Source organism: Clarias gariepinus, chromosome 17, assembly GCF_024256425.1.
Source record: "Clarias gariepinus isolate MV-2021 ecotype Netherlands chromosome 17, CGAR_prim_01v2, whole genome shotgun sequence".
Classification (NCBI taxonomy): domain Eukaryota; kingdom Metazoa; phylum Chordata; class Actinopteri; order Siluriformes; family Clariidae; genus Clarias; species Clarias gariepinus.
Window position 1 is genome coordinate 16,981,641 of NC_071116.1, and position 25,724 is coordinate 17,007,364.

At 41.7% G+C, this 25,724-nt stretch overlaps 1 protein-coding gene across 22 annotated transcripts in view; it reads right to left on the reverse strand.

Moving 5' to 3' along the window:
• Nucleotides 1-25,724, reverse strand: part of dlg2 (discs, large homolog 2 (Drosophila)) — a 277,019-nt gene that overhangs the window by 151,760 nt on the left and 99,535 nt on the right. For all 22 annotated transcript variants that reach the window (XM_053515546.1, XM_053515556.1, XM_053515568.1 and 19 more), the window contains 2 exons: nt 1,969-2,067; nt 797-952 (listed from right to left, as the gene is read on the reverse strand). In XM_053515546.1, the coding sequence (XP_053371521.1) occupies nt 797-952; nt 1,969-2,067 (255 nt within the window). The remainder of the gene's footprint in view (nt 1-796; nt 953-1,968; nt 2,068-25,724) is intronic.

Below are 25,724 nucleotides of genomic sequence, written 5' to 3' on the forward strand. Positions count from 1 at the left end.
GTCTGATTAGTCATGGAAAGTTGTGGTTAATAGTTAGAGAAAGTGCTGGGTACGCTCTAAACTTTCAGACTCTGAAACCAGAAAATCTCAACACAAGCGAGGCCTTTTACCACAAGACCACCAAATCACCTCCTGCTTCCAGCTAACAGAATGCTGAGCTCATGCTCTTCCCTATAATTTCATCTGAACCATAATTAACACCACTGTTTCTGGTGGGGATTTTCCACAAGGCTGTATATGCAGCATCATCAGAGAAAGTTAAGGCTAAAGGCTTTTTAAAAGAGTTTACATAAACACCATTCCGTTGTTTAAAAGACAATAATGAGGGTTTTTTTTTTTTTTTTGGAAAACATAAACGGCATTTATTTGGACTATTCAAAGGTGCACATAGTGTATATCCTATTAAAGACCTTGCATTAATAAACTAAAGTGAAATAATAGATTAAAACGGCAATCAAATGAGTCTTATATAAGTACTAGTTAGGCAGATATCACACTGATTATAAAATGATGCACTGTAAGACTATCCATAAAGCCCTTTAGAGCATTTTAATACCCTCAGCATGTAGACAGTCTGCCATCTGGTGGCCAAGCTGAGAAGTAGCACCGTTACAGAGCCAGCTAGACTTACAGTCCATGATAAAGCAAACATATCAGGCCGCTATTCTGTTTCAAAAAATAGGTTTTACGTGATTCTCTTCAGAACAATGGCATTGAAGAAAGAGGATGAGTTGGAGACATATGGAAGACCATGGCAGCAGGCTCTCATGGTGTTTCTGATGGTAAAAGGACTCACCTTCAGCGGTGAGATGTGTGAGTGTGAGACATATCCATGCACATTCTCAATCTCCGACAGGTTCCTCTCTGATACGTGCACCAGCTCTGGAGCGCGCGCCTCCGTCAACCGAGGGTAACTGTGCTCCGGTGGGGACTCGTCATCCTGATAATGATACTGAAGAAGAGGGAAGAAGAGGGAAGACAAGGGGACAGGAGGAAGGGGGAAACAAACAAGCCAGTGAGAATGCACAGACATTTAAATCACTTAACACATCAATGATACATTAATGATTCCTAATGTAAACTCTAGATGCTGCTTAGGCAATATATATTTGTGGTCCATATTAATAACAGGAACCCCTGTACACCTGAATATGCATACAATTATCGCATCAAGGCAACCATTTGACAGCAATGCAGTGCAGAAAATCATGCATATAGAGGTCAAGAGATTTAAACTCAATGTTCACATAAATATAAAAGCATCAAGAATAGGAAAAGTGGCGTGAATGTTTACACAGAATGGTACAAGGCAGGAGCGAAGATTAAGCCAAGTAACTCAAATAGACATTTTTTTTTAACACTGCGTGAACACAATACACAACACGTCAAATTTTAAAGCAGATAAAACAGTAACAGCAGAAGACCAGCTTAGAAATCTAAATAGTTAACATTTTCTAAATCTAAAATAGGCAAGAGCGGGCACGGGCACACTTAAAGACATTTCTGAGCTGTTGAAGAGAAGGGAAAAAAGATGATGTAATTTTCTTCTAGTCTTTTCCTGACTGGGCAGTTTTGTAACTGGCTTTTTTTTTTTTTTTTTTTAATTAAATCGCACCATTCTGTGTAGACTCTATAACAGAAGCCTGGTAACATGAAGCATTTGCAAATAATATATGTGTACAGTAAGTATACGCTGTGATTCCAAAACCATGATACTGGCCCATACAAAATAAAACAGTCGTGATAAGACACGCCCCTGAGAGACGTCCAAGAGCAAGCGGCATTTAGCATTGGTGAACAAGGTTTAGTGAGTAAGCACATGGTTCTCAGAATCTGTGAAGCAGTTTAAGTTTGCTGAAAGCAATAAAAAAAAATGCAAAAAAATAAAAAAGTGATGCAAAAAGCTAGAAGCATGAGCGCAGCAGATGAATGAAATGAGGTTTTTATAATCACGGCACTTCGTCTCACCCAGGGCGAGTTCATCAGGGCCGGGTTCGGGCTGGGGTTCATACAGGCCGGAGTGTGCTGGGTCTGCTGCTGGGAGCCCTGAACTGCCGGCGGCCTGTTCTGGAAATACACACAGATAGGAATCCAACTGTGAATCTCCAAACGGAATGAAGTATTCCACTTACACCAACGCACATCGGACATCCCACAAGCACAAGCGGGCAGAGAAGCCTTGATATGTGACCAGAAGAAATTTTCATAAACATTGATAGATAAGATGACGCACAAAAGGAGACAAAGTTTATCTTGGACTATGCTGATTTAAAATTCCTGCAAGACTAGAAAAAGCGTTATGTGTGGGTGTTCACCACGGCAAACAGATTCGGTACATTATCAGTCATGATTATTATTAGAGGTTTATGATCCCTGTGCTAATGCACAAGGATTGTGTTATTTACAAGCAGACGTAGAATTTTTGTCCCAAAGCTCTACACATGTTGCACTCCGAAGCCAGCGAACAGGAGCACTGCGGAGAGAGGGTTGATTGTAGGGCTGTAGCGATACACTAATCTCACGATACGATACGATACACGATATTCAGCTCACGATACGATATATATCACGATATTTAGCCAACGATACGATTCGATATAATTCGATACGATTCAATATAATTCGATACGATTCGATATAATTCGATACGCTTACATCATTTTCTGATCGATTTAAAAGAGACAGAGTGATTTTGGTGACATCATGTGAGTGTTTCATTTACTTGGATTGAATTAATTAAAATAAACTCAAAAAACATCAGACAGCTTGCAAAATAAATGCTGGACAAAATTAAAAAAACTTAGCTTACAAGCGTTTGAAAAGTAAATAAAGTGCAACATGGCAATTTGCAATTAACAATGGAGAGTTAAAGTGCAAGTTGCCTGTTCTGAACAGTTTCTTTGACCTTAGGCTGTAAACTTGTCAGTATTTTGTCTGATATTTCATATCAAATATGCCTTTTCAGCAAAACCATAATGCCAAAATAGACACCCATCAGATACAGTCTCAAGACATTAATAATAATGTGGCGTGGGCGGGGTTTCGGGTAATAACCATCATGCTCTGCGGGAGGGACTGTTTATGTGTTCACCGTGTTGGGGAAAGGTGTTTGGTTTAGTGGCTTCAGCCAGGGTATGTGTGATAGGGTGTTCTTGTTTTAAGCCGTCTCATGTGTTCGAGTTGTGAGATTGTGTGCTTGAATAAAATACTCCCAGCCATTTGCATTGGGCAGCAAGATAAGCTCGCTCGTCTCTCCACCATCCTTTCAGGCGATAAAAACGCCACATTTGGTGTCAGAAGTGGGATAATGGAGAGTCGCGAGTTGGAGCGCACCCCGGAGGAAATCCGGAGGATCCAAATGGGCCGCCGAGTAGCGGAGCAGCTGCGGAGAAAGAAAACCCTCCCTGATGGGGCTAGTGCAGGCAAAGAGCGGCGACCGGAGCGGAGCGGCGCGGCGCGTTCCAGGTTCCGGTATTGGACCTCGGGGAGGAGTCCTCCAGTGACGTGGCGCCGACACCGGAGCAAGCTACAGCTCCGTGCCCCGTCCGCCAGCGAAGCGACCTACAGCTGCGCCTGCCGGCCTACAACGGCGCCGGCGATCCCCACGCGTTCATCGCCCAGGTAGAGCTAGCCGCCAAATTCGCGGGCTGGTCCCCGGCAGAAACAGCCGTCCGGTGATGAGCGGGACGACTGGTTAAAGCTGCAGCAGTCGCTCTGTTTCCGTTTCGGCGCAGGAGACCGTAACGAGGCCGCGGGCGAGGAGCTGGCAACCCGCGTGCGGAGCGCCTCTGAGCCACTAGGGGCGTTCGCCATGGACCTGCGATCTCTCGCGCGCCAGGGCTACCCGGATTTCGGACACGGCCAGCAGGAAGAGCTAGCTCGTCGCGCGTTTCTTCGGGGAATCCGGCCGTACCGCCTTCGCGAGCACCTCCGGTTAGCGGCACCGGCGTCGCTGTCCGAGGCGCTGCGCGAGGCTGAGCACGCCGAGCCCATCTTGGAAGAACACAACGGCGAGAGAGCCGAGCGATCTTCGGTGGCTCGCGGCCGCTGGGGAGGTGAACCTAGCCGGGGACAGGGCTACCCGTCGCGGCTAGGCCTCGACCCGGCCGGCGAGTTTCCGCGACAACGCCGAGGCCAAGGATACCGCTGCAACGTGCTCCGGCCGGAGGACAGCGTACCCCAGCAGCCGTTAAACTAGCTTCGGGGGGCGCCGAGGGGAAACCGCCTCCCACAGCCATCTTTGTTCCCCCAACTGCCGGATTTAACTTCCGGTCGGGACGTGTCGGAAATCGCGCGGGGGTCTACGTGGACTGCGGCCTGGACAACGTTTCGCTGCGGGCGCTCGTGGACACCGGCTCTACAGTTTCGCTGCTGCGCGGGGGATTGTTGAAGCGCGGAGAGCGCGGTCGTGTGCTGCCGGACCCGGCCGTGAACATTCGCACCGTGTCGGGAAGTTATTTGAGGATACGGGCCTGTCGCACAGTGCGAATACAAGTAGGTGCAATCATTCTTTTTCACCCATTCTTTGTGGCGGATATCGAGGATGATTGTATCTTGGGATTAGACATTTTGGAAAGGTGGGGTGCGGTACTGAATCTCGCAGACGGGACTCTGCGTGGTAGTTTCGGTTTAGCTAGGTTGCTAGTGCCCAAAGCGCGGCCGGACGAGTTAGTAGCACGCACCAGCGGGGCGGAACTTCCGGTGGACGCGCCATGTAAACATCCGGTAGCTGTCCGAGGGAGAATAATGGCCGAGCTGATGCGGCGTAGCAGTGTAGGGCTAAATCAGACGCAGACCGACGCCGTGAAGTCCCTTTTGCACGAGTTCGCCGATATTTTCGCAGTGGATGAGCGCGAGTGCACGCATACCGATTTGGTGCAGCACCATATCGATACGGGTAACGCCGCTCCTGTTCGGTTACATCCGAGACGCCTCCCGTTAGCTAAACGAGCTATAGCCGAGCAGCAGCTGCGTGAGATGGCCGACTCGGGCTTTATAGAGCCAGCATCCGGACCGTGGTCTTCACCCGTTGTACTGGTGCGTAAAAAGGACGAATCGTGGCGGTTTTGTGTGGACTACCGGCGGTTAAACGAGGTGACGCGCAAGGATTCTTATCCGTTACCGCGAATAGATGATGCGCTGGAACACGTTGCGGGCTTGGCGTGGTTTAGCTCGTTGGATCTGCATAGCGGGTATTGGCAAGTAGAGCTCGCCCCGGAAGCACGACCCAAAACCGCGTTTTCGATCGGACAAGGTCTATGGCAATTTCGGCGCATGCCGTTCGGCCTCTGCAACGCTCCCGCTACGTTCGAACGGTTGATGGAGAGAGTATTGGCAGAGATCCCTCGCAACCGTTGTGTCGTCTACTTAGACGATTTATTGGTACACGGCAAGGATTTTGCGGTCGCACTAGCTAACCTACGGGAGGTGTTTCTAGCTATCCGGCGGGCGAATTTGCGGCTCAATCCCAAAAAGTGCCAGTTGTTGCGGCAAGAAACTGTCTTTCTGGGACACGTCATTAGCGCTCAAGGGATTGCCACCGATCCAGCCAAAATTGCCGCGGTACAGCATTGGCCTGAGCCGTCAAATGTGTCGCAGCTGCGCACCTTTCTCGGGTTAGCGTCGTACTATCGCCGGTTCGTGAGGGATTTTGCTACGATCGCCAGCCCGCTGCACGCGCTCACGAGAAAGAACCAGCCGTTTCGCTGGGACAGGGAGCACGCGCGTGCGTTCACACGGTTACGGGAAGCTCTGGTTACGTCGCCCGTTCTCGAATATCCTGATATAGCTCGTACGTTTATTCTCGACACGGACGCGAGCGATGTAGGGCTGGGGGCCGTCCTGTCTCAGGTTGCCGGGGGCAAAGAGCGTGTTGTCGCGTACTTCAGCCGCGCGTTGTCTGGGCCGGAAAAGAATTACTGCGTCACGCGGCGCGAGCTGCTTGCGGTCGTCGCGGCCCTTAAGCATTTTAGGCCGTATTTATACGGGCAATCCTTCTTGCTGCGGACCGACCACGCTTCGCTGGTGTGGCTGCTCAGTTTTAAAGAGCCCGAGGGGCAGTTAGCGCGTTGGCTCGAACGGTTGCAGGACTATCATTTTACCGTTCAGCACCGAGCGGGAAAATTGCACGCTAACGCCGATGCGTTATCCCGCCGGCCGTGCAGCAAGGAGCGTTGTCGACACTGCGAGCGGGTTGAAGAGCGTGTGGGTGGTCACGACATCGAACACACCCCGACCCCCGTGAATCAGAACATTCTCCCTGCGCAGTCTTCCGAAGCCCCCGTCGGTAATCGGCCGTCCGAGCCGGCGTGCAGCCGAGTCACTGCGGCACCTACACCATCGCCGGTGGTCGTTTCGCCTGTGCCACAGATGGACTGCGATCAGCTAACGGTCGAGCAGGAGAAGGACCCGGCATTGCAGCGGGTATTAAGTTGGGTTAACGTGGGCCAGAGACCGGATTATGCCGCAATCGCCCACCTGGGACCCGAAGAAAAAGCTCTCCACTCGCAGTTTAACCGACTAGCGTTGCGGGGGGACTTACTCTACCGCCAGTGCGAACGGCCGTGTGGCGCTGGTGAATCTTTTCAGCTGCTGGTGCCGCGGACTTTGCGGGCATGTGTGCTGGGGATGGTTCATGGGCACGCGGGTTCGGGACACTTTGGGGTAACTAAGACACTGCGGCGGTTGCGTGCTCGGTTCTACTGGCCGGGTTGTCATACTGACAGCGAACTTTTTGTTCACAGATGCGATGTCTGCACGGCAAAGAAGGGCCCTACCCAGCGCTCGCGAGCACCCTTGCAAGACTTTCGGGTGGGGGCGCCCATGGAACGTATGGGCGTGGACATTCTGGGGCCGTTTCCCATCTCTGATCGCGGGAATCGTTATGTGCTGGTGGCCATGGATTACTTCACCAAGTGGCCGGAGGCGTTCGCTGTTCCGGATCAGAGCGCTTCCACCACGGCTCGAGTGCTGGTGGATGAGGTGTTCAGCCGATTCGGCTCCCCGGAGCAGTTGCACAGTGATCAGGGGCGTAACTTCGAGGCGGAGGTGTTTGCGGCGGTGTGCGAGCGCCTCGGGGTGAAAAAGACCCGCACCACGCCCCTGCATCCACAAAGTGATGGCCTCGTGGAGCGGTTTAACCGAACACTCACCACCCAACTCGCCGTGCTTACCAGCAACCGGCAAAAAGATTGGGACGAGCATTTGCCTCTCGTGCTTTGGGCGTATCGCACAGCGGTGCAGGAGTCCTCGCAACTGACGCCAGCTGCGTTAATGTTCGGTCGCGAGTTGCGCACGCCTGTGGATCTGGTGTTCGGGCCCCCGCCTCAAGTGGATTTACCCACGAAACCAGGTTTGGACTATTTTTATTCATTGAAAGACAAACTGTTTCGTGTCCACGAATTGGCGCGTAGACACTTGGCGGACGCCGGGGTTAAGCAGCGCCGCGTGTACGATACCCACAGCCGGGGGCGCGATTTTGCTACTGGGGAGCAGGTTTGGGTGTATTCCCCCGGAAGGAAAAGGGGGCTCTCACCTAAGCTGATGTCGCACTGGGTGGGCCCCTGCACGGTCGTCGCACAGCTCTCTGATGTGGTCTACCGGGTGCGGTTGACAGGGCGGTCGCGATTGGTCGTGCTCCACCGGGACCGGCTCGCTCCCTACCAGCCCCACGTCAGCAAAACATCGAGCTCTGTGGAGGCCGGTCCGCCTCAGGAAGAGGGCTGTGCCCCGCCTTCCCCCGCAAAAAGACTCCGGCGTTCACAACGCCAGCGCCGCCCACCGTCACGCCTGCTAGACTGAGTTCGCCATGGTGACCGGGGACGGTCACAGCTCGGGTGGGGGCAATGTGGCGTGGGCGGGGTTTCGGGTAATAACCATCATGCTCTGCGGGAGGGACTGTTTATGTGTTCACCGTGTTGGGGAAAGGTGTTTGGTTTAGTGGCTTCAGCCAGGGTATGTGTGATAGGGTGTTCTTGTTTTAAGCCGTCTCATGTGTTCGAGTTGTGAGATTGTGTGCTTGAATAAAATACTCCCAGCCATTTGCATTGGGCAGCAAGATAAGCTCGCTCGTCTCTCCACCATCCTTTCAGGCGATAAAAACGCCACAATAATAATAATAATAATAATAATTATTATTATTATTATTATTATTATTATGCGAGATAATTAGCATTTTATCCGTGTGATGTCAATTCACTAGGTCACGTCTATTTAAATAAACCCAAACTGCATATGAAAGAAATCAGCACTCGTAGTGGTCCATTTCTTTATATTAAATATATACTGTATTTTTTTAAAATCCCTTGATAAAATAGCATAAATAAATAAATCATGGGTAGTATACCAGTGATTAAATATAAACAATACAACGCATGTACTGACATGTTTACAGCCTACAAGTGACTCAGCCGAGGTTCATCATTGTAAATATGTCCAAGATAACAAGGGAAACACATCCTGATGGCTCGAGTTCGTCAGGGATTAAAAAACGCTAACTGTCCGTTTTGGCCTTTACTGCGCTCCGTAGAATCTCAGTGGTCCGCGCATAACCCTTCGCGGGCGAGCCTTCTACTAAATGCGCGTTCCCTGTGCCGATTTCACGGGGGTGGGGCTAAAAAAACTTATCCTGATGGGGGAACCAACTTCGACACAGCACCGGAATATTTAGTGCCACATAGCTTACAAACCGCGATGCTTTTATCCAAATCGTTGTTTTCCTTCTTTTTTTTTTTTTTTTTAAACCAAAGTGCTCCCACACATCTGCTTTTAAGCAGGCAGGTGCTGGATTTATATTCGCCGCCATTCTCTGAATATAGGTAGAGATCTGCGTCTGTGTAAAGTTAGTACGGGTAACTTGCTCTACAGCAACACTAGCGACTGGCTGACCAAATCGCTCTTCCTGCAACGCGAACGGGGATAAACAACACGGGGGATTTGAATGGGACGTATGTATCGATACTCGCGGCTAAAAAAATCTATACTTTCTTTGGAAAAAAAAATATCGATTTATATCGCAGAATCGATAAAATCGTCCAGCCCTAGTTGATTGGTATTCACACATTACAAGAGGTCATTGCTAGGTCAAGAATGCATTAGCGTGTCAAGTTAAATCAAGTTAAATTATTTAGCCTTAAATTTTCGAAACCCTACGAGTAGCCGCAACCTCACACATAATACATTGGCCTATCACATCCACGCCACTTGAAATCATTAACAACAAAATCACCTTTCTAGCCTTTTTATCCTGACTGTTTCCCGACAATAAAGAGACCATACGTAGCGCTTATGGGTATATAATTGCACCTGCAAAGGAGTGACATAGGACTTCATTTCAGCTATACTGTAGATGGCATAATAAACTAGAATTAGATTCGTATGGTCGGGAATGAAAACCTACAGCCATTTAAGCCATCCTTTAAGGATAAGATCTGTTCATCATCTTCCAAAGATGAATGCAATTATCAAATTTCAATGCTTATCAAATAAAATGAAGCGCGCCAGAACAAGATGAAAAAAATCTCTCTAGGCCACAGGGTTCTAAAGTTATGACCGAAATCTAAGCAATAAATCATTTAATGGAAGAAAAATAAGCTTTAGAAAAACGTTTAAACAATAAGACTGCAGTAACTTTGGTATTTAGGCCCATTAGAATATTTAATCAGAACATCTCATACATAAATATAGCGCAAAAGCTTTAATACCACAGACATTAAAATGTGTCAGTGCCAGAAACGCATATTAATCTGGTGGAGACACATACAGACAGGAACGGAAAAGAGATAAAAAGCAGAGACACGGCTGCGGAGGCGTCTGACGTCCTCAAGCTAGAGCTACTGCACCAACAACTAATGCAACTAACAACAGTAATGTAACTGCAACAGAAGCACTTCAACATCCTACATTCTGTCTTGTCCTTGGGGGAATATGTTATTGCATAACAATGTTCAATTACATGTTTTATTCCATAATCATTTTTTCACAAAAATAAAATGGAAAAAAAAAAAATAACTCCCTTATTCATCGTCTATACCGCTTGATTCTGTGTACAGGGTCACAGAGGGCCTGGAGCCTATCCCAGGAGACTTAGGGCAGGAGGTGGGGTACTGTACACCCTGGACGAGGTGCCAATACAATCCATTGCAGGGCACACAAAAATACACACACTCACACACTATTTGGGAACGCCAATTAGCCTAATCTGCATGTCTTTGGACTGTGGGAGGAAACTGGAGTCACTCGGAGGAAACCCACCAAGCACAGGGAGAAACATGCAAACTCTAACCAGGAGCCTGTTGGCACGAGGCGACAGTTATAACCACTAAGCCACCGTGACGCCCTTAAAAAAACTTCTACCACAAATAATATACTTTACATACAGCCTACAACGTCCGGGGAACACATTCTATTAAAAACTGTCTCACTCAAATCTTTCATAACTGCTGCAGGACGAAGCAGATCAGCTCACAGACACGTGCAATTAAAGTATAACACTCATTTGTTCAAAGCTCAATATTAACTACAATGAGAATCCGGTGTTTAATAAGAACTTGTAATATGTATAAGGACATAAAGTTAGTGCCAAAGTTATTACCCTGCATACTTATGGAAACAGAGCTGAATGGAGTGAATAGAAAGTAATTACTAGAAAGAAGATGAATTCTTTGGGGATTTTAATAAGACACAGACAGTGCGGTGGGATCTGCCCTGTGTAAAAGCACTATTATTTCCTCCTATGAATAAAGCGGCCTACTCTCTGTCTCACAGCTCATGCCAAAGAAGTTTTCCTTAAATGACTATATTCAGGTATTATACTGCTTTATAAAGGACACTAATAAAGGAACATATAAATAATATTGCAAAATATATATCGGAGGGTTCAGGATTATAAACCTCTATTTGAAACCTCCTCATTGTTCTAATTAGTGTTTTGCTTATGTATTTCTAAAAGTTTTTTGAAACAAAGGTGAAATTCAATGTTTTAATTTATTATTATTTTTTAAATAAAGATAATAAGTTTAATTAATAAGACTGTTGCTATCCAACAATCAATATTTAGAAAATATTTAGGAATATATTCAAAACCTGCTGGATCCAGCTCAAAAGACGTCTGCAGTGCTCTGATGTTACTTGTTCAATCCATGCCTTCTTGACTGCTCTTCATCTACAGAAGAGAGTTTCTTGATTGTCAGTGTCCAACAGTTTTTTATTATGTTTAGGTCACTATTTTTTTTTATTATTATTATTATTATTTTTTTTAAATCTCAACTAATGTTTAGTTACCTAATTGGACGTTAAATCAACTGGACTTCTTTCTACAGACATATTCAGTTACTTTAAATACTGTATGGATATTTATATTTCCCCACAGAAGATCTGTACTGTACACTCAATACTTTGTTAGATTCAATTTAGCTTTGATCACAATACGGTGACCAATTCAAGTCTAAAATTGATTCCTCATGCTCCCAAAACCACTCTTTCACAATCTCAGTCCTGGATTACGGCCGACAGCATTCGGATGGTCAACTGACTTCTTTTTCTTCCTTCTTACCCTAAATCACTCATTGCTCTGGAATAGGGTCCAGTCTGAATTCATCACTGTTCTTCCAGGTTTTAATAACGTGTTAAAGGATTCACACACACACGCACACGCACACACACACAAGTAAAATACTTTTCTTACTTGCACCTCTGAGAAATAAATCACCCAAATCTGTTTTCATGATGTTTTTAAAATTGAATAATAAATTGCTTGAAGCAGTACTGACAAAAAATTTTAATAAAAAAAAAAAAAAATCCAGATTCTATGAATATGCAAATTGTTATATCCCTAACTCTACTGCCACACACCCTTCCAGTGTTAAATTACTGTGATAACAAGGTTCTTTTCTTTTTCGGGCTCATTCCCTTCCTCAGGGTCGGCACATTAGATCTTTACATCCGCAAGTTACTGGCACGGGTTTTACTTTGGATGCCCTTCCTGCCATGATAACAAGGTTAATACTCTTCTGATATTTATGTTGACACTTGACAGGCTTGTATATTTTATGATACTCTACCGTGTAACCAGGCTCAAAGCCTCTGCTTCTTAAAAGGATATGATGAATTTGGTGCAGTAACAGTTTTTTAGCATTTTAAAAAAGAAGCAAAGCACAAAAACAAGTTTTCACAAAAATTAGAACATCATAATACAAACTAAATATAAGTTGTATAGAGTAAGTATTCAAGCTTTGTGTGATGTGCATCATGGAATAAGCATACCCTTAATTATGCATTTCATGCAGTTGCACTCGTTGAATATCACAGAGCATGCAGGTCACATGATTGGAGGATCATCCGCATTGACTGACAGCCCAATAACACAGTACTGCCATGATGAACATGTCACAACCATATTATAGAAGTCAAAAAGAGCTTTTCTGTACTTTTAAACCACAGCATTCCCACATCTCTGTGATCTGCTGTGCCACAGAAATTTGAGCTTTTTAGCCAATTATGGAGCTCTTGATACTTTTTTAGTTCCTCTCTGAGACAGAGGAACTAAATGTGGGCCAATTGGTTAGAAAAAAATCTCATGATAAATGTGTTGGAGCAAAACATAAATTTGTTTGTGAGATACCGTACCTTGAAAATGGTTACAGTAGTCTAGATTAGATAGATCTTAATCTAGAAGAATAGAGTCTAATATAGCAGGAATAATAAAATAAATTACATTTTATTCATATTTGCTTGCAGAAAGAAATTACGAATAAAAACAGCAGCTTGCCATAGTTAGTACTACTCCAGGGTTTTACGAGGCTCAGTAAATTTATATGTGTAATCACGCACTTAAAAACATGCATTATTAATAATTCAAGAAAATGCAATAAAACTTACATAAATCCTGTACCTGGAGTGTATTTTAACACTGCATTACATTAGATATCCTGCAAATCTTACACAGTTGCTTAGGTAATGCAGGTTTCAGATGCTTCTAACTGATTCTACTGTATTGGTACAAGGGGCGTTCAAGTCAAACAAAAAAGGTAAATTTTTTATTGTACAGGATAACAGAACATATTTATGGGAATTAAAACTACCGTTATTTCTCTATATACCAATGTACTTTTCCCAGAATTTCACCAGTGCATCAATTACCATCAAGATGGAAAGTTTTCTCAGTATGCCATGATCAGGCTGCCTGTTTCATGTCTGAAACGCTGGCCTCCCAGGAACTCCTTTAATGACGTAACACATTTAATGGCCCATCTCCTTTAATGGAACTCCTTTAATTGAAATCTCTTAAAGTGAGATCAGGACTGGGCAATGTGTGGCAATAACTCTTGGGATGTGAGCCACCTCGACTGGGATCGTCATTCACGGATGTAAAGTGTTCTTTAAAGCATTTGCACAATTCAAATATTTTACTGCGGATCAGAATCTCATCACCGTATTGTGCTCCAAGTCTTCTGTAAATGTCAATCTGTTATATGTCTTCATTCTGATATTTTCAGGCACGGTTTGACACTCTCATATAAACCCTCATTTAAGCACTGATGACCCACATTTTTTAGAGTGATTAGATTCAGCAGGTTTAAACAGGAAAAAATTCAAATACTGTATATTCACATGTACTTGGTTCTCCATACACCCCAAAATACTACAGTGCACATTTTGCCCATTTCTGTGTTTATTTCTTATGAAACAGAGCATGCTTTGTTTAGGCCCTTGTCTTGTTCACACTTTACATAACCTACAGTATATATATAGAGCTCCAGAGGTCCTCTGTGGAGAGAGGAGAACCTTCCAGAAGGACAACCATCTCTGCAGCAATCCACCAATCGGGCCTATATAAGAGAGTGGCCAGACGGAAGCCACTCCTTAGTAAAAGATAGATGGCAGATACCTGGAGTTTGCCGAAAGGCACCTGAAAGACTCTCAGACCATGAGAAAGAAACTTCTCAGGTCTGATGAGACTCTCTGGCCACTCTACCATATAGGCCTGATTGGTGGATTGCTGCAGAGAGAGTTGTCCTTCTGGAAGGTTCTCCTCTCTCCACAGAGGACCTCTGGAGCTCTGTGGAGCTTTATGGTCACCTTCATGACTAAGGCCCTTTTCCCCCAATCGCTCAGTTTAGAGGGCTGGCCAGCTCTAGGAAGAGTCCTGATGGTTTTGAACTTCTTCCACTTACGGATGATGGAGGCCACTGTGCTCATTGGGACCTTCAAAGCAGCAGACATTTTTCTGTAACCTTCCCCATATTTGTGCCTGGAAACAATCCTGTCCCGGAGGTCTACAGACAATTCCTTTGATTTAATGCTTGGTTTGTGCTCTGACATGAACTGTCAACTGTGGGACCTTATATAGACAGGTGTGTACCTTTCCAAATCATGTCCAATCAACTAAATTAACCACAGGTGGACTCCAATTAAGCTGCAGGAACATCTCAAGGATGATCAGCGGAAACAGAATGCGTCTGAGCTCAATTTTGCAAAGGCTGTGAATACTTATGTACATGTGCTTTCTCAATTAAAAAAAAAAATTAATTTGCAAAAATCTCAAGTAAACATTTTCATTTTCAAAATTCTAGTACCACGCTCCTTTTTTTTATTACAGGTATAATATGCAAAACAACTACAGCTTATTACGTTCCAGTCCCCAGGCCCGACTTTTAAGATATTTAGTACAATTTTGGGGGAGTTTAATTGAATAAAATATGTCTACTACTGTATCAATTTTTATTGTTTATTTTTATAATAACAAAAATTTCCATTTTTTATTTTAAAAATTATACTTTTTATGGAATTAAATTAAATTAAAATGTTTTCATTACATCCCTATTCAATAAAATATTTATAAGTATTGAAAATAAAACTAAGAGCTTACAGTCCAATCATGGCTATGATATACAGTAAATGCTAATTCTCACGGAAAGCTGTTGAAATGTCCTTTAAGTTACAAATGCAATTCTATTTTAGCCAGTGTTTGGTAGTCTTTTGGGTGCCCCAGATCTGCACAAAACTTCAGCATGGCAGGTGAGAGACCTACCACTCTGACACCAATGCCCAGTGTTTAAATTCATTAAAACCAGCTATTAATCAAAAATATCTGCTCCCATCCATTTTAGTGTGTTTTTATGTGCATTCTATTTAAACATATAGTAACAAGATGTCCTACCAAGGTCATACAAAATGTGAATAAGTTCACCACTGGCCTCCACGGTGGGACTAGTGGGACTACAGAGGTTCCTAGATGGATGGATGGATGGATGAATGGATGGATGGATGGATGGCTATTTAAACATATTTAAAATTGTAAGTATCTGCATCATATTCAAGCCAGCTCGCTTCTTCTAAGATCCAGTAACACCACCTACATCAACATACATGATACTGTAATAGTGTGAAAGTTTTTTCACTGTTGGAACGAGTGTTAAGCAGTTTATTTACTGTAGATAAAACTGTCAGGCATAGCACTTTAATTATCCCACAATATACTGGAGGATATTGTTAAAATAAATAGCCAGGCAGTGATCATACTTTTGGAGAGTTCTCACCAACACTATAAATAATACAGTATGCTTGTACTCATAAGCATTTATTTCCATTGATAAAAAGACAGGGACGATTTGGTTGACATCATGACATATACAAACTAATTAATACAGCTCAACGTGCTATTTTATTACAAATATAGAGTCTCCCATGAATATTGTTCTTTAATGTTTGAAGCTGGGAACCACAGCAAGGGGAAAATGTGCAAATGCCTTTCGATCTCTGCTTTAGTCTGGTATCTGTATCACTTTTTATCACTTTTTGATATTGGTTTGCCGGTAGCAAAATATGTACAGTACATGTAAAGAACTCCCCATGTTTAATACACTACTGACATGAAACATTGGGTTTAAATAAAACAAAAAAAAGTTCTTACCTACAGACATCAAAAATATATACAGTGCAGCAACGGTGTATTGCATATTGTATGAGAGATGAACTGAATAAAAATCCATAAATTTATAAAAAACGTCCTTTAAGAAAGAGTTACAAGAATGCAAATCTTTAACTCTAATATGACTCACTGTCCTTCACAGCCATCGCTATTTACTGAGCTGACTAAAGCTGCACATTAAACAACATAAATAAAAAAAATTAAAAAATAACCACGATTTATAAATTCATGCAATTTTATTTACTTGCATGTATTCCCCTGCAGTTAGGTCATGCATCCATGTGTTCGCTTATGTACAGTACTTGACATCAATCCACAAAAGATGGGGTATCAGTCACACTCAAACAGTGTAAAAAAGGAAACACAACAAATTCACCAAATCAGTCCAGAGATTAACGAATGGTTCAGATGTACAACAAGATCACTTTTCCCATCTTGTTTCCTCATTAATGTGGTTCCAATATTATTGCACGCTCAATATCACAACGCTCACTAATTCCAGCCAATCAGAGCCTAGAGGTGGGACAGTAGCAGCCAATCAGAAACTGGAGGCGGGTACATTCTGACGACTTGTTCCTGATACGTTTTCTTCTGTTCTTGTGTTCAGCAGCTAGTGCATATTTTATCATCAAAGGTGTTTATTTATATTATTACTTTCATCAGAATAAGATACAAATGTGTGCACATTAAAAAGAAAAATCCGAACAAAGCATGTATACTGTAGTTTTAATTTGGGTATCATTTACTGTATTAGTTAAGTAAACTTGAGGCGTTGATTCTAGCTCTAACGCAGAGACTCTGAGAAAGCTACAGTATAGAGAATAATTTCAGGAATATGTAAAGACAGAGAGCAACAAAACCTTTGAAAAAAATAATTCCAATACTGTAAAATTTACCTTATGCTGATAAAAATAATGATTATATAAATTTACATGTGTGATGATGAAGTACTGCAGTTGGCTGAGTGTACAAAAAGCACAGGCACTATTTATTAGTTATTTCTATTTATTATTGCTAACTTTTATTTATGTTCAACAGTTTTTAAATTATTAATTTTAAGGGCTTTAAAATAAGAAAAAGTGTTTTTTTTTATAAGAATTGAAAATCCTATGTAGACAGCACATTTATTATTATTATTATTATTATTATTATTATTATATCAATATTTATAATAATAATAATAATAATAATAATGGTAATTAATTAAAGTATTAATTAATTAATTATTATTTATATAATAATAATAATAATAATAATAATAATAATAATAATAAATTAAAGTATTAATTAATTTATTTATTTATTTATTTATTTATTTTATGAGAATCATGTGAAAGAATCTTGTGGAGGAGAAAAATTCACTGACTGGCACAAACCCGCTCACATGTTTGGCACATGGATACACACAAACGTGAGGAAATCTGGACTAGTGGTCAACAGAAACTAAAAGGACCAGGTAGTTTGACTTTTCTATCATCACTGCAGGAACAGAAATGAGCAGAACAATTAAGCATAGCCAATAAATCATGGGCTCCCCTTTCTCATCCCCCCTGGAGCTGCTTCTATCATGACGGATGAGTAAACTATGCTGATGAGAGTGGAGGAAGAGGAAAGCCCATCTGACAGCTGTTTGAGATGCCCTTATCTTTTATGGAGCACTGAACAGAAGAATTCCTAATGAGGAAAACTTTTGGGACAAGTAAGCCTGCTAATTCTGCTGATTTTTAATGTATCAGATTTGTCTGGCATACAATTTAATTTACAGTTTAAAAGCTGTAACCACAGGGGGATTCTGGGCCATTACTTAGCATGGCGTACAATTAGATATACAATCAAAAAGTCAGCAGAGTGGTTTTGGTTAGGAAGCTGGAAGATGTGCTAAAGCACTGAACACATGAACATTGGACCTGTAATAATAAAATCATAATAAAATCATCTGATCAAAACGGGCCTAAGTATTAGACAAATACACCCTCAGACAAACAACAAGTAACTTTTTTACTGTTATTTATTTAACAAAAATAAGGACAAAAAACATATGGGCAATACTACGTACCCGTGATTCAATAGCTTGTAGATCCACCAATCTGAGATGTACTGTAGCTCTTGAGTTTTTGTCTCTAAGCATTGCATGATCTGACCTTGGGGTAAATGTGCTGGACTTTTTACTCTTGGGAAGGTTAGTAATTGTCCTAAATGCTTTTCACTTGTAAAAAAATATTTCTTTGAATGTTAAACTCCATATTGTTGGAAAAAAAGGTTTTACAACGCTTTCCAGATTCATGTACAGCAACAGTTGCTCCTCTAAGACCATTGCTCCAAGATTATGTCTTAGCATTGTGTTAGCACACCTCCTAATGCTCCAGACCGTCAAACTGCCAAAACTTCAGCTTTTTATATAGGTCTGCATACCTGCTGATGATCAATTAATTAAAAGCTGATGATTAGCTGCACATAGCTGCAACTTACCCTCTTCAATCCTGTGAAATCAATAAGGGGTACTAAGTATTGCCCACATGTTTTGTTATTATTATTATTATCATTATTATTATTATTATTATTATTACTATTATATGTTTTTTTCTGAGGTTGTACTTGCTTAATATTGGGACCTACATTTTTTTATTATGGTTTTACACAAAAAATATAGATTTAAAATAGGCATACTAACTTTTTCACATGACTGTATGTGTGGGGTGTAAAGCCTAAAATGCGACCTGTACTTCTAAGTGAGAACAGCAGATTTCTTGACAGTCATCCATAAGCAGACGCTTGGTACAACCTCAGAGCTCTGGGGAAACCCTACATAAGAGTCTAATAGCACACACACACACACACACACACACACACACTGTAGTTCTCTTTTGTGCCCTCTTTCTCCCACGGTCTCTCTCATGCACAGCCACATTCCTTATAGAGCCTGGAAAAAATAACGCCTATGCATTTTAAAACTCTAAAGCTGAACTTATATATAAGTTTTGCAGTTTATACCTTACATAACATGCAAACACATTACTCACTCACTAAAACAACCCTCTTGGATCAAGTTGCTGGATTAAGTGCTATTTTATAGACTGCCAAATAATGAGGGTCAACCCCATATTTTTTCACTAAGCCAAATTTGCAGTGATTAATGTCATAATTACAATACGGAGTATTCATGCAAGCAGCAAACCATCAGACTCCTGTTAGATTTTTTTTTTTTTTTTAAGTCAAGCGCTAGTTTCTTGAAGGTGGTAGTCTAGATGCTATTAAAAACAGCCCTAATCTCTTTTTTTTTTGTTGTTTGTTTAACAGAAGTCTATAAACAAGTCTGTAAAAAATTCTGTGTTCATTGGGCTATTTGTCTTTATAAAGAGAGGCTTGGTGGCTCAGTGGTACAGTAGGTTTGTCACCTGCCACGTAGAAGGCTGGTTTAGATTCCCAGCCAATGTCCAAACCCCAACCACTGGATGCATTGCTGGTCCCAAGCCCAGATACAATGGGAGGGTTGCATTAGAAAGGGCATCCGGTGTTTAAAAAAAAAAAAAAACCTTTGGCTAGTTGTTGTGTGGATTGGATGGTCCGCTGTGGTGACTCCTGAAAGAATGTTCCAAAACGGTCATAGCCATGGAAAAGCTTTTTTTTTTAGCTTTTCATAATTTCATTCAGAAAGTGAAAATCTCTTAAATTCTAAATGCATTATAAGTAAAGTAAAAATATTTGCAATGTTTTTCTTTGCTTTATTTTTTCACTGATTACAGCTTACACCTCATGAAAATAATAATAAAAAACAGTATCTTAAAACATTAGAATATTTCCTATTCTAATATTCATATTCTAAGATCTATAAAAAATTTCTTAAAATACAGCAATCTCCAATTGCATTGCTATACAAATTCAAAAGTGCACCTATTCCTCCTACTACACCCAAGTCAGGCTTCCATTGTGAAGACCTGAGGTGTCGACCTAGACTTTCATTGAACCACCCCATGGCCTGACAGACATGAGTGACAGGAAATGTTACCACAATTCCTCAAGAAAAAAATAATACAAGTACAAATTCCTCTGTTGCTACAGAGACATCATGCAGCCTTTATAAGGTACGCAGGATTTTGTGTTAATGTTATGTGCACCATATTCTGCATCATGTGCAGAGTTTCTATTTGTGTCCTGAATGTTGCTACCACGCATCCTTTTATTCTACTCCTCCTCTCTACTCTCGTAAAATGAGAAGAAATGGGAAACTGACATTGCCTCTAGGCTCCATGTGAATTTGTATAGAATCTCCATGCGATTGAATGCACTGACCCCTTTTCCTGGGGCATAGTATACACTCAACATCATCAGCCTTTACACGTGACTCTGCTCAGGTCCTAGAGTTACAAAAAGTTAGAAAAACGCAGTCGGAGCCCATCGTGTCCTAGTCGTCCTGCTCTACACAATCTCACTTTACACAAAGCACCAAATAATAGATTTGCTTGAGCTGTAGAGAAAACAGAACAGGTCAATTCAACCGTAAATGTGTGGTGCGTTTAACAACAGACTACGTCAGTCAACTTTTGCATGTAGGTTTAGAACCTGGCGATGAAATTGGCAAAGCAAAACAACCCAGGACAGCATGAGGAAGAATACTTTAAAGGAACCAGACTTCCATTCTCCACTAGGTGATACTGAATACCTGATCTATAAAGCATTACAGTTTATAGGTGTAGCAGGGTGAAGTAAAAGAGCTATTCAGGATGTTCATTATAAGCATATTTTGAGAAAGAGTCCTACTGTAGCATGAGCAAATAACAGAAGTCATTGTGTTTACAGCAGCGATTCTTAGTTTTCAGTACCCAGGTGAAATTACCCAATGAGCCTTAGGCATGAAGATGTCTTGAGACCGCAGAAAGATTTGGATAAGGAAGCACCAGAAACGAAGCAGAATATCTAGGAAGAAGAGGTTCCAATGAATAAGAGGTTGAAATCCAAAACCAATTACAGCATGTGCAGGATTGACGTGAGCCAAAAAAAAAAATAAAATCATAACAACAATCCATCATAAATATCAACACAAGCCTTTATTGCAAAATTCATTAGCACCTGAGGCTGACTTACAAAAAGAATTCCAGTCACATGGATACGGATTTAACCCAAGACCACATGTGGCGCATATCCGATTTTAAATAATTTATATAACCAAAAAAAGATTATTTGTGCCACTCCAAGCCTGTAATCTGAATTTAGTCAAAGAACGCTGCAGCAAAGCTCCTCCTCTCCAGCTGCCACAACAGTTGGCAGGAAAATCTGGAAGCTCAAAGGATCAACAGACAAAATGGACATTAAAAACACACGTGCACATCTGCCTCATGCATACTCACAGAGCCCTGACTAAATGTATTACCCAAATTATGAAGGGACAAGTAGGGTATTACCTGCCAAAGGCTGTGGAGCTGGAACCATCACATGCTGTGCACATTTATGAACGAAAGCAACATATTGCATAGCATTTTACAATTATTTTGCTACATAACTTTCTACTATTGCAAGTGCAAATGACACAATAACACATACATGAGAACCAGGATCACTGATGAAGATTCTGAACCGGTCCTGCAGAAGCTTTAATAACATGAGCCATAAATTCTTGAGTTTTAGTTCTTGTTGTTTATATGGCTGGTTTGTATTAAAAGCTACAGTATAATGAATATACTGTGGGGAAGTGCATAGGAAACAAAATAAATAGGTTTTACAATAAATACAGAAGAAATCTTAAATAAACTTCACTGGACAAAATCAATGGAAGGGAGAGCGCAAGTGACCTGACACCTTCTCGTTATAAATGTGAATTATGGTCAGCTCAATAAATAGAACTCTGTAGGCTAATGAACTGTTGGCCAAAAATGCTTTAGGCTGAACCCTAGATGAACTAGGTTGACTATGAGTAAATCTAATTGATGCCATCCCTCTCTCTATTAAGACTTTGAGGATGTCTAGGCTCCGTCGTATTCCAGAATTTGCTTTCCTCGTTTAAATTTTTTTCCCCTAGTCCAATTGGGGTCTTCATTTTCGTTTCCACCCCTGCAAACTGCTGCAAAAGAGAACACCCTAGCTACCGTAGTCTGCTAGAACAAGTGATATATATATACATATGGTGAAATGTGCCTTAAACTCCTATTGCTCCTCGCTCACTCTGGAGCTCACTAGGTAGGTGCCCTCCCCCTTCTGCAAGTGTGAGAGGGAGGTGGGGCACCGGCTTGTGATTAATCCTCGCTAATAGATTTTCTTCTCCCCTTCTTCTTTCCGCCCTATAAAACAAGGTGGGGAGCATACAGTAGTTTGGGGTATGTCGGACTATCTTTACTTTTTTGTAAGACCTTGCCTTGTGTCTGTGTTTGTGGTGTCACCCGTGCATGAAACCCGTTACACTAGTGGAGAAGGCAAGCATTGGGGGCACTCAGCAGAGACCTTGGGTAAAATCCCGAATGAGGCTAAGGTCTTACTCACTTTTAACACAGTGCCAGCAGCAGGAGTGAGTTTGGAGCTGAGGGAGGAGTTCTCAAGCTGTGATCTAGTGATAGGCTCCTCCCTTACTACGAAGGATCCCAATAGAGGTGGCATCTCCTTTAGCAGGAATGTGAAGGGGCGGGGCGCCCGATTCAGCATGGCTGGAGACTATAAATTAATGGACGTCAAGCTCCCGCCACAATTATAAAAGCGGCATGGGAGCCGGGGGCCAAAAAGTAATAAGAGCTTGTTGAGAACTTACATGTGGGCGTGCTAACCACAAGGCACTGTTAAAGCACGCAATGCCACCAGTTAAACATGAGTTAATGCGGTTTAATGCCATAAACTCCGCATTGAAGCCAGCATGAGCAAAAGCCAGGACAAACCTGCTGCTTTTAACATTAAGTGACATGACTAGTATCCAGGAGAAAAATTTTGCTTCCAATACTAAACAATAAACTTCCTGAAAACAACTCTTTCCCTTCAGTCAATATTACACAATGGCATCTGCTGGCTTTGGCTCTTTGGCTTAGAAATAAACACTGATTGGCTTGCATTTCAAAGATGGTAAAGAATCTAACCAATCACAGATGAGACTGAATTATTGTACCCAATCACAATGCAGAACACGATTTTTAACCTAACCTTAAAGTTGGGGAAAAAAAGGATTATTATTATTATTGGTCATCTTCTTCTTTTTCTGTATTTCCAGCAGATTTAATGTTTCATGTTGGGCAAAACCACATTGCAAGTATTGAAAAAGTTATATTCTGATTAAATGCTTTGAGCATATACTGTATATGCAAATTGTATCATCTTGGAATCTCTAATTGAAATAATCTAGCTGAATTCTTTTTTAAACATTGGTTGAACAGTTGATAAGTAAAACTTAAAGCCAAACAGTAGTCTGCTTCTACATCAACAGGAATCTCATTAATGCAGCTAACACTTGTAACTGCTATACACGCTCTACATCTCTAACACAAAATTAGATACGTGGGACCACCGGTGGCTTGTTAAAGTAGCGTATCTCAGATCTGGCTGTTAAAAGTGAGAATTTCCAGCACTTCCTTGGCATCCTCATTAGCCATTCTGCCTCTAATTATGATAAAGTTTAAAATCCCCTGATATGAAAAGCCCTTTCACATATGCAGAGATTCTGTGGTTCAGCATAACACCATGTGCCATTTTTAGGATTAAACAGATGCACATTTGTCGCACCACAGTTAATTCTTTATGTCTACATTATTCTCTATAATAAGAATGACTGCTTATTACAACCTCAGTGTTAGTGAGAGCAGGAACATGTCTTTTAAATGTTACATGACCCTAAATCTAACCAAGGAGCTGGGTCACTCATCATGGATTGAACATTGGAATCGGTGGCAAATCATTCCATGCTGTTTTTTAAAAGTAATGCCTTTTTGGAGGGTATAGTCACAAAACAACACAGTCCTGCCATCTTAAGTTACTACCTACATAAACTATATCTAAAGAAATGTATTCTTTTTACAAATAAACTCTTAGAATTTTTGATGCACCTGTAGTGATGCTTACCTATTAACGCATTAACGCACTGTGACCACACACCAAGCCAAAACAATTTTTTTATTTAATCCCATTCGCATTCAAATGCATAAATAAACATTTTTCTTTTTATCTGAAACATCAAATGCTTCAACAATAACAAGAACAGAATTATTCCACATCTCAGAGCAAAGTACTGACAGCTTTGACATAAGCCTAGTGAAAATCAATATACCATTAGAAAGCCGGCACTGATAAGCAGGAGCGTACCTGACATCCAAACATCAGGGACAGCATTTTATCAGGGCAGGAAACTTTGCAGTGACAGAGCATCGGAACTGAAGAATTCCGGCTTCCTCACAATAGGAGACATTCCAGACAGTGCTAGAGTGCCTTTAGCTCCAGGACCACTGATGTGCAGAACAAATAGCATGTATGTACAGACACGCGCGCGCACACACACACACACACACACACACACACACACACACACACACACAACCAGCAAAACACGTTCCACTCCTGAATAAACAGGGCTCTGTTTTACGCACATACTGCTATAAGGCACCAACAGCTCAGCGCCTCTATAGTCACAACCCCTACAACCTTTTCTGTCTTTTATTTCACCGCTGGTCAAATCGCAGCTACTGCTGCCTCTGGTTATGTATAAGAAAAAAAGAAGGCTAAATGTGAATAACCTGCAAACAGGAATCAAGGATCTTGCTTGCTAACATTTTTCACACTTTACGCAGAATTGAAATTAGTGTTAACTCTAGTAAATATACTACAGATGTACTGGAATTAAAAACCAGTAAGACAAAGTAAGAAAAAAAAAACATGAATACTGTGTTGTGAGTATTATTTTTTATTATTATAAGGCTATTTAGGTGGTGATATAATTTAAAGATTTTATAATATTCAGCTGGGTTATAATCTCATTGAAATGCATGACAGATGTTCGGCTCTTTGAATGGTGGCTGATTAATGAACTTACTTTCATGTTTATTCCTTTCATGCTGTTCTTTAACAATGAATTTCAGCTTCAATTCATTTTTCCACAAGAAATGGTCTTTTAAAACATATATGCAGACACACACACACACACACACACACACACACACACACACATATATATATATATATATATATATATATATATATATATATATATACAGTCGTGGCCAAAAGTTTTGAGAATTACATAAATATTGAAAATTGGAAAAGTTGCTGCTTAAGCTTTTATAATAGCAATTTGCATATACTCCAGAATGTTATGAAGAGTGATAAGATAAATTGCATAGTCCTTCTTTGCCATGAAAATTAACTTTATCCCAAAAAAACCTTTCCAATGCATTTCATTGGTGTCATTAAAGGACCTGCTGAGATCATATCGGTAATCGTCTTGTTAACTCAGGTGAGAATGTTGACGAGCACAAGGCTGGAGATCATTATGTCAGGCTGATTGGTTTAGAATGGCAGACTTGACATGTTGCCATCATTGCGTTGCATAAAAATGGTTTCACAGGCAAGGATATTGTGGCTACTAAAATTGCACCTAAATTAACAATTTATAGGATCATCAAGAACTTCAAGGAAAGAGGTTCAATTCATGTTAAGAAGGCTTTAGGGCCTCCAAGAAAGTCCAGCAAGCAACAAGATTGTCTCCTAAAGAGGATTTAACTGCGGGATCGGAGTGCCACCAGTGCAGAGCTTGCTCAGGAACATCTGCCCACACAGTAAGGCGAAGACTTTTGGAAGATGGCCAGGTGTCAAGAAGGGCAGCAAAGAAGCCACTTCT